The 10,181-nt window shown below is 38.4% G+C and overlaps 3 protein-coding genes across 4 annotated transcripts; all 3 read right to left on the reverse strand.

The window, feature by feature from the left end:
- Positions 1-1,174: 1,174 nt before the first annotated feature.
- On the reverse strand, positions 1,175-2,899 carry LOC106375427 (selenoprotein H). Its single transcript, XM_013815329.3, has 4 exons — positions 2,523-2,899; positions 2,050-2,146; positions 1,840-1,899; positions 1,175-1,532 (listed from the first exon to the last, which is right to left on the reverse strand). Exons 1-4 carry the CDS (start codon positions 2,804-2,806, stop codon positions 1,452-1,454), a joined length of 522 nt encoding a protein of 173 aa, XP_013670783.1. The 5' UTR covers positions 2,807-2,899; the 3' UTR covers positions 1,175-1,451.
- Positions 2,900-3,276: 377 nt separating this feature from the next.
- LOC106375428 (glycosyltransferase BC10) lies at positions 3,277-6,144 on the reverse strand. Of its 2 annotated transcripts, none has more exons than XM_013815331.3 (11): positions 5,916-6,144; positions 5,190-5,579; positions 5,024-5,077; positions 4,851-4,951; positions 4,668-4,739; positions 4,496-4,586; positions 4,299-4,379; positions 4,094-4,153; positions 3,882-4,004; positions 3,761-3,799; positions 3,277-3,667 (listed from the first exon to the last, which is right to left on the reverse strand). In XM_013815331.3, the coding sequence occupies exons 2-11, from the start codon at positions 5,520-5,522 to the stop codon at positions 3,536-3,538; spliced, it is 1,086 nt and encodes a 361-aa protein (XP_013670785.2). In that variant the 5' UTR covers positions 5,523-5,579; positions 5,916-6,144; the 3' UTR covers positions 3,277-3,535. The 2 variants fall into 2 exon arrangements, with proteins under 2 accessions (XP_013670785.2, XP_013670784.2); XM_013815330.3 differs by having other exon boundaries at positions 5,024-5,122; positions 5,916-6,140.
- Positions 6,145-8,370: 2,226 nt separating this feature from the next.
- Positions 8,371-9,594, reverse strand: LOC125580586 (protein ALP1-like). Its single transcript, XM_048745275.1, has one exon. The coding sequence runs from the start codon at positions 9,592-9,594 to the stop codon at positions 8,371-8,373; it is 1,224 nt and encodes a 407-aa protein (XP_048601232.1).
- Positions 9,595-10,181: the final 587 nt, after the last annotated feature.

Raw genomic sequence — 10,181 nt, forward strand, 5'->3', positions numbered from 1 at the left:
CATGTTACTTTGAATCGAAAGAGTACACGCTAATTAATTACTAAAATTTATATCCTTTGTAGCACACATTAAAAAAAAAATTATTAACGCCTCAATTATGAGATGTTAATTCGAATAATTGGTAAAAGCCGAAACGTTTTAATATTCGTGTTTATGCATACTTATTATGTGTAAAATACAATGTCTACTTCTTCTTTTTTTGGGTCAAAAAATACAATATCTACTTAATTAGAGCATTCGACAAATAAAAAACGTTTTCTACAATCTTTAAATTACAAACTTACTTCTTACTTTTACTTGAAATCTTTTTTTTTTCGTTTTTAGATTTTTAATGTTTTATTCATGTTTTGTTTATAACTTACAATTTTTACTTGTTATGAATATAGTTTCAAGACGATCATCCTAACTGATTGGCGTGGGCATTTGGGTCTTCGGGTCGGGTTCGGATCGGATCGTTGCGGATCCGGGTCTTTCGGATCTAAGAGTTTAGAATCCAATAGGGTAATTTGAAATTCTCGTTCGGGGTCGGTTCGGGTCTTCCCGGGTCCGGATCGGGTCGGATCTTAGATAGTTGGACCCAATAAGGTAATTAGTGTTTGTCGATTCGAATTCGGTTCGCTTATAGATCAGGTTCGGTTTGGGTCATGTCGGGTCCAACCCAAAAAAAAAACCTAAAACACACAGAAATATCTGAAAATATTTAAATACTCAAAAAATATGAGAAATTTTATCTAAAATCTGATCTCAGGACATGAAAAATATCCGAAATTTTATTTGATTATCTCAATTATATTTTTGAAAATCTAAATTTTTATCCCAAAACTATACCCAAAAACTAAAATTTGAAACTTAAAAAATACCCATAATACCAAAAATAAACTGAAACATCCATATATACCTAATATATATTAGAAGTTTCGGGTATCTTATTCGGTTCTCAGTTCTGGTCGGGTCGGGTCCAGGACCCATGGGTCATTCACAACAAGACGGTAAACAAGATCAGATCGGTTTCGGATCAGGTCGAGATTTTTCGGGTCGGGTCTTCGGTCCGGGTAAAATGCCCAGGCCTACTAACTGAAGTTTGTTTTGTTAACTTCTGATTGTCTTGTTCAACTTATAACACAGTTCTAATGCACAGAATGTTAAATACCATGTCTGATCCCCAGCAAAGAAATTACACGAATCGGTTTGCTTCAAGCAAAGAAATGAATCAAAGTAGCCTTACACATACGACGTTAATCCCACAGAACAAAACAGATCAAACTAAGTCAATCATCCATTGCAAAAAACAACCAGACAGCACTTACAGTGCTCATACCGAAAAAAATAAAGTGAACCTAACAAATCCGAAGTTGCTCTAGAAAGTCTTCTACTGCATAATCCTGATTGGTAGAAACAAAGGACAGATTCGGCACACGAAGAGCCTAATTGCGGTCTGTAGCCGTTGTCTCTCATTTAATCTTCTTAATGATGTCCTCGATGACTTCTTCCATATCAAGAGCCTTCATTGGAGCAAATGGACGTTTCATCTCCTACATAGTAAAGATAAAAACGATGTTATTATTTTTTCCCAAGCTAAGATCGAAAGACAAACATATTATTACTAGTGTATACTCACAATAACTAGTATCATACTAAACATGCCCCTGCTGAATGTAAATATGACGAAAAGCCAATTTATATTGTTTCAGTAGATATAACATCACTGATGTTGATTTTCATTCTCATAAGCATATAAAACAAGCCGTGTTATGAGAATTAGTACACCTAACAAAACCTAACTCAAACGGAAGAAATCAAGTAAGTGTAGATGTGTTATTAATAGAATGGAAGTTTTACCAAAAGACTGATGAATGTTTCGCCACCTTCCACCCGGATCTCAAAGCAACCACGCCTTGGCTGTTCAAAGCACATTAAAAGAAAACTTTTTAGGACAGGAACAAAATTTGTTAGCAACCATAACGTTACAAACATATGCTTCAACATAACCGTGTATGGTGAGCATTCATGACCACACATTCAACAAGTGCAGTTTTAAAAGAAAAATACCTTTTCAGGGTTGAGAGTCACAGTGACGCCGGGAACAGCACCCTCCAAACCTTCCTTCACCTGAATGGCCCGTGTCTTGAAAGCATTGCATTGTTTACTTCAATAACATCACAAAAAACAGAGAAAACGTCTGTGAGAAAATATGACAAGAACTATAAGCAAACCCTATATCTCTCTCCCTCTCATTTTGAAGAAGGACCATATCATCATTACATAAACGACAGAGAATAAGAAACATTATGCAGAAAAACAAGACGAAACCCAATCAATCAGAAATGGAAACCCTAGCTGCTACACAGGAAACTTATATTCTCAACATACAGTTCAAATGGAAACCCTAGCTTAAGCAACAATGTCTCCGTAAAGGCCCAATATTAATGCTCTCAGGATTACCAACTCTCTCTCTCTCTCTCTCTCTCTACGTTCTCTAATGAAATCTAGAAGATGAAAAGCCCTAAACTTCAGGCTCGTACCAGTGCTCTATAACAATCTTGGGCTTCGTCGGGTCTTCAACCTCCGCAGCTTCTTCTTCCTTCTTCGCCTTCTTAGCTCCTCTCCCAGTCTCAGTCGCTGGCTTCTTCCTCTTCGGCGACGCAAGCTTCACCTGCTTGGCGACGGATCCAGCAGCTTTAGCGCCGTTTTGTTGAGTCGCACTTCGAGTTTGGCGATCCATGCTCCGAGTCACTCTCGTCGAAGTCTGCGTCGTCAAAGGTTTCGCCTTTTCTTCTCCATCTGACTTACTCTTCCTCGGCGCCATTTGTACGGGAAAACGGAACACACCAAAACAAAAGAAAACAGGGTTTTGTTGAAGTACACAAACTCTTGAGACAATGAAGTGAAGATGCTCTGTTCTGTTTCTCTTTATTTGTTTTTATTTGATTGATTTCAACGGACGGTTAAGATTTAGTCCCACTTGTTCTCAAAGGGCGAAAAACTTCTGACCGTTCGATTTGACTGAAGGGACCAGAAGCGACGTTTGATTATTGATCTCTATATAGTGCGGTACAGTTGTGTTTCCAAACGCCTTGCCGTTTTGTTTCTAAAGGATATGACTACTTGCCGTTTCTGATTCAAAAGAGAGAGATTCCAGCTTATTTGGTACCAGTTACTTAGTGGATATAACTTTCTGTAGTGATTCAACTTTTTTTTTTTAGTTCTTAGTGGATATAACCATCAACATGTTAGAAACTTAGAAGTATAGTAAGAATATAGAAATGCTAAAACATCTAAGAAAAATTGCTTTATGAATCGCAATTCAAAGTTTTTAATAAGTAAATAAGCTAGCAACTTCTCCACGCTAATGTTTGTTAACCATAAACAAAATTCAAAACACTCGAGCTATTCTTGTTTGTGTCTGTGCCAGGCTCAAGACCCAACTTTGAATCACAGCAATATGAATGGTTTACGAGTATTTATCACAAGGCGGATGCTTCTGGTAAGAGCTTAGACAAAGACAAACATGAGAATATAGACTCTGATGAGCCTTTCAAACCAGCGAGGTGTAGTTAGGGAAGAGATACATCAAACGGTCCAGAGTTTCAGGGTTAAACTTCCGAGCAAATAGATAACATGGGCGTTGCTCTCCTTTCCATAGACACGGCCTTACTGTCGTCACTTTCTGCTTACAGAATGGTTAATGTATCAGTGAAAAGACATTTCCAAGAACCATGGGTAACAACTAACAAGAAGAAGAAGACTCAAGGTACTTTACCTTTAAATCACTTGTTACATGGTAAGCCAGTTGGATGGACTGCACATCAGATCAAAACAGCAAACTTAGGTCGCTGAATAAGGCATTATTAACCGAGCATAGAGATGAAAGCAAGAGGGACCTTGATTTTCCTGAGGAGGTAAGGAGTGATGTCTCTTGCATTGTATAATCTCGGATGCCATTTCCCCTCTGACCAGTCAACATGTGTCACCGACCAGTTTGCTATTCCAATTGGATCAATCATCTGAAAGAAAAGAGATCATCAAGCAAAGATCTTTTTATGATGGGAAGTGCATAACAAATAGAAAGATGCAAAGCAAGGAGTACACTGACATTGAAGAGAGTTGGGAAATAATGTTCGTCCGCATAGCAGTTGCGTCCTTCCATCTTCGGCTGTGAGAAAACGTAAGCAGTTAGGTAAAAGTCGCTGGAAGAAAGAACTATGATCAGGTAGAATATTAGCACATCTTACACAAGATTGTATAGTAAGCTATTATCCCACAGTATGAGAAACCATTGCAAACAAAAGTTTGCTTACCCTACAGTAAAGCTTGAATTTTGTGTAGTAAAGACTGTCAGCCATGACGACTATAGCATGCCTCCTCTTCATTGAAAACCACTGGAAAACATGATTATAGAAGAAAATATCAAGCTTAATTATAATCAACTGGAAAAGGACTGTCACCATCATTATCTTGAATGAAAGATATGATATCTTATTACAGAACAGCATACCTGTGAGCCCTTCCTAAAATCCTTCTTTTCAACCTCAGGCAACATATGTTGAGAATACCGACCATTCCCATGTGGTCCAGGATCTTCGAAACTGGAAAACAAACATAAAAGATGAGAACACATACCACAAGAGGCCTAAGTGATAGCGAGACATAGATATAGTTAAACGTACCAATCAATGAAGCTAAGGTTTGCGTAGATCAAGTGATTATAGATATAGTTAAAGTCAAACAGCGGTACACAACTGCCAGCAAGAAAAAAAAAACAAAGAAGATGGTAAAGCATGATTAGTTAATCACATCATGATGACCTTAAACCTACACAATATTATAAGAAAATGATTTAATTCAATCACCTATCTGAAAGCAACACAAAGTGTTGGTTATCAGGATCAATGAGAGCATGAGCTAACAGCCTTCTTTCAGCATCAACCATCGATATCTGACCCCAAGCAACCTGCACATATATCCTCATATATCGTCACAACTAGTCAAAAACTTTTTGCATGAAACTAACTGAAAGATCCACCTTGTGACTGTGAATATCTCGACCAACAAAGTAGTTGCTAGTATGTGCAGGACTCTTCTTTGACGCGTGCACATAAATAGAAAACTTGTTCTCATGACCCTGAAACAACAAAAAGAATGAACCCACAGAGGGCTCAAAACGAGGTAATGGAAGGGGAGAATCTTACACGGAGGAACATTTCCCAGAGAGGCTCAAAAGGCAAAGCCCCTGGCGTTAAGAACATGAAAGCAATCTTGGGGTTCGCTGTCTTAGATTCAGGTAGATTCATGATCTCATTTGTCACAACCTGAGCTGCAGCTTCGGTATCAGTAAGTTCCCTCGAAGGTACGAACAAGAACTGTTGGTATAACTGACATCCAGGACCGGAAAACATGTAGCAAGTCACAGAGTTCCGGGGAGGATAAATGAGTGCAGTGATGACAACGAGTGTAACGAGAGCAACCAGAGTGATGATCCATCTCGGGCCCTTAAAAGGAGGCCTTTGGCGAGACTCTGACATAACTGCAAATTTTTTCTCTTTAAGCTAACCTTGAGAACTCAGCTTAGTCTTCATTCCCTGATCAAAAGTAACAACCTTTACATCATATTATATACAGATACAAAACTTAACTCCAAAACCCATGACTCAAAATTCAATTATGATTAAACGGGTTATCAAGCAATGTGAAGACAATCATCGAGAGATTAAAAAGATGCAGTCTTTTCAATCGCAAAATGAAAAATTCAGTTTTAGATGCGTACGTAGCAAAGATCATCACTTTCCATCGTTAAAGCTAAAGATAAGAGACTGGCTAAACGGCGATATAATAATAGTATTTGCAGCTCTCTGAAATCGAGGAGTTTTATATAAAACGAAAGGAAATGAGAGAAGACGAGCATCGAAAGATCAAACCTTTAGAAAAAATCGACGGTGGCGCAGAGCCACTGAAGAAGCGGAGGATGTGAACAAAGTGCAGGCAGGAGAGCGATTGAGATAACCCCTGGATGAGAATCTGATGATCGACAAAAGATTCGCTCACTAGAGAGGGCTCACTTACGGAGATAATCTGTCTCTCTCGTACTCTCTCGATAAGCACTAGAAACGGTCACTGTAGCTCCAAATGAGGAACGAACGAACGTCCCTTCTCTTTTCTCGTTTTTCAATTAAAGCGTTTTTTTTTTTAATTAATTACACTCATTATCCATATTAATTACATTTGTTTTATTTGCTAATTAATTCGTATAATTATTAATTTATTACTCCACGAAACCGCCAACAAATCAAATAAATTAGATTTTCTTGTTACCTACGAGATTTTAATTTTATTTTATCCTTAATGAAAGGTGAAACATGACAAAGGTGGTGTATTCGGCTTTTCTGATGCTTTCTCCTCAGTTTGATTCAAACATGTGCCAGCCACTCTTCCATAAAGACTCACCAGTATCAAATCTTCACTTCCTATTATTTTTTTATACAAAAATTAAAAATTAAATAAAGACGTTGAAAGTTACTTTTATCTGATTTCGGCCCATATATATATCTTCGGGCTTTATAGGTTCCGGGCCAGACAAAAGCTAGTTGGTCCAGTTCACACATGTGGTTACTTTGAAGTTTGAAGTTTGAAGCAGTGTTGCCTCCCTCCTCGCACGGGCGCCACATTGATTCTTTCTTTGGCAGTCTCAAAGTAGCCTAAACTTGGAAAGGACAATGAGTTTGGGACTAGTACCAAGAGTTATAACACAGTGCCACGTGTCATAAGCCACTCGGGCGGCATTATTAATTGATACTATAAACGTTTCCACTTCCATCTCTTCCCCTATTTATTAAACCCATTCCAACTCCATTTTCCCATATCAGCTCAAAAAAAACCTTTTGGTTGAGAAACACTGTGGCGACAAAAATACAAGCGTCCTACCATCGGTCAATATTGCAATACCTGGAATCAAAGATGTCGATATAATTCTAGGTGAACTCTCTGCTTCTGCAGTGTCCACCAACCGTAACTACGCGGCTTTTAAGTTGAGCCTCGAGCGTGGAAAGAATGCAGACGTGGCACAAGTAGGCCAAGCAGCCATTTACTTCATCGGAGGTATCTGTTGCTTATTGCCGGAAGTAGCGGATGATGTCTTGGAAGGGCTCCGTCAGAAAGGTGGGAGAGTTCGTGTTGTAAGAGTTCCTGAATCAGATGACGTATCCATCATCCCAAACCAGAACAAGGCGAACGCGTTATTTGGCTGGCTGGTGACCATGCTTTACAAGAACACAAACGAAGACATCTCCAACATGATTACCGATCCTGATATCAAAGCGCCTTTTGACGCAGCTGGTTATGATCCGAGAGGAGAAGGAGAAGATGAGGTTTTGTCACTCTTTAGTCATCCGAAACATGTCCTTTGCTACTGGGGTTATGCTCAGCTTGGTCGTATCAAAGAATCAGTCCTGAAGGGTATTCTCAACCATACAAAGGACAAGGGCTCTTTTGGTGATGTTTGCTCGTATGTGGTCAAAACTCTCTCTTGGAAACATATGACTGGGTTTTGTAATGTCTACAAGACTCTTGTGCTTTCTGATTCCCCTGTTCTTGGGTTTCATGGATTAGCCCATGAAGTTGAGAATCTGCATAGGGCGGTTAAAGCGGTTTCTGGTTCTGAGATGCCTCGGTTTTTTAGGATCTTGGGGGATGGTTCTAAATACCATATGGTTGAAAAATCAATGTTCCCCACGCTCATTGCTGTTTCCGAGCAGATTATGAGGACTGCTGGTGAAGTCAACTTTAGGCCGGCTGGTTCCAGGTTGTCTGAAGTAGACTATCATGTGGCTATGCATAGGAACCAGTTTGCGGATGCGGTTAAGGCGCATGTGATGCAATTCGTGAACGACCGTCGTCAGAGTGATGAAGGTTGAGTTAGTGTGTCTGGTGATCAGAAGTAATAAGGATCTTACAAAGTCCATGGTTTTACTTTTTTTTTCATTTGGTTCAGTCTTTATGAGGAGTCTTTGGTCCGACTGGTGACCTTTTCGGGAACAAGTGGAACAATGGGGAAAAGGAATCAAAAGGAATGAATAGAAACAAATTAAAAGGAATAAATGCAGAGAAAGAATGGAACAAAATATTGCAATGAATGGTAACCACTAAAAGGAATGAGTATTTTTAATTAAAGTAATTTAAAAACTATTGTTTAAAAACATTTTAAATATAAATAAACTTTCTTGTCCATAGGTTTTGGTGTCTCTTCCTTCACACGTATCTTTCACCTGCACAGCAAACATTTGTTTTATTTTTCACAAGAAAACACTATAATGTAATACCTATTACATTTCACGTATCTATAATTATTTGCAAACTTGTATTTATAAAGATACAAACCTATAGTCGACGAGAAGCATGTCTTTTATCAGTCCAGATTTGTTCAGCGATATGATCTCGCACAATCTTCATATAAACTCCTGCCGATGTGTTTTGGTTCACTTGTTCATCACTCTCATCATCTGAATGATTGTTCACATTCGAATGTGAATGAGTAGTGTCCCCCCCCACATCAAATTCTTCGAAGTCAATATCTTTAATTTTGTTCCAACGAATAAAGTTGTGGAGCCCCATTGTTGCAAATATAACCTTTCTTTGCGTTGAGATATCATACCTTGGAAATTCATTTAAAACCCTCCATTTTTGTTTCCAAACACCGAATGTACGTTCAATAACTGAACGTAGTGACGCATGCCATCTGTTAAACATTTCCTTGCTGTTTTTTGGAGGTTCATTATTAAAAAAATCTTGGAGATGATATCGCGTACCTTCTATTCTTTCTTTTCGATATGGAGCTAGATAACCACGCCTATTTGCATAACCAGAATCTACAAGATAATATTTTCCTTCTGGAGGATGAGGAAACATTGGATCCTCTCGCATAGCGGTGTCCAGCACTCTAGAGTCATGTGTTGATCCTGCCATTCCCACGAAGCAATATGTAAATAACATATCATGATCACAAATTCCCAAAACATTAAGGCTTGCTGTTCCCTTCCGGTTCACAAAACGTAATGCATCTCGACCTGGAGTCACCATTACTGGTACATGTGTTCCATCGAGAGCCCCGACAAAACCATTAAAATAAGGCGAATACCGCTTGTCTCCATGTAAGCTATTTGATATTGCTTCAAACTCACGAGTTGTTCTTGGTCGTAGATAGTCAACTGCCAATTGTACCACTGCTCCAAGAACATAGTGAAATTTTCTGCATATAGTCTCTTGCGCATGGCCAAATCTTAAACCAATGTCACGTTGAGTGTCGTTTTGGCCACACAAAATCAAGAAAATTGCAACGCTCTCATCCACTTTGATATTATTTGACTCTTGTAATCCATACTTCGTTTGAAGAACTTCGCATAAACGAATAAAGGCTTCTGAACTCATGCGGATAAGAGTACGACATGAAACTTCGTTATGGTAGATTTGGCCCCGTATCAACTTCCAACCATTTCCCCAATCTTTGTTCATTGGTTGTTTAAAAAAGTTTGTCTTGTAGTACTCTAATATAGGATGCATGTACCTTTGGAGAAACTCTTCTTCTTCCAATAACATTAGCTCCATCAACTCATCTTCATTTAAGTTTTGAATTCCACGTGAACGTAATTCTAGGATACGAAGTTCCTGCAAATATTTACATAGATATTATTATTTAGAGATAAAGAAAATAAACTCAAGTGCTCATAAATAAATAATTATCTTTATAAAAAGAAAACATGCAATAAAGCTTCAAAGCACTAAAAAGAATATCTGTAAACACCAAAACCAAATTCTTAAAGTCAAAACTTATATAATAAAGTATTTCTAGAAAGCTTAGACGAGGCCATCATCATTGCTTTCATTAAGTAAATTGACAAAACTTGTTGGTTCTCTACGTGGCTCTTCCAATGCAGTGGAGTGCACACCAAGAAAACTCATGTAACCACCTCCAGTATTAGCTCCTATTGCAGTACTTCCACCCGTTCTAACACTCTGAAAATGGTTTTGACTTGTCGTCAACAAATCAACCTGATTGCATGGACTCCCATGTCTGTCTATGCCAAGTAAACTCTCCATATATTTGATCTTAATTTCTTCATTCTCCAATTTCACAAAGGCTTCACGTATATCAGCATCATTCTTTAACAATTTATTTGCTGCCCACCAAAATA

This window comes from Brassica napus, chromosome C1 (assembly GCF_020379485.1).
Source record: "Brassica napus cultivar Da-Ae chromosome C1, Da-Ae, whole genome shotgun sequence".
NCBI classification, from domain to species: domain Eukaryota; kingdom Viridiplantae; phylum Streptophyta; class Magnoliopsida; order Brassicales; family Brassicaceae; genus Brassica; species Brassica napus.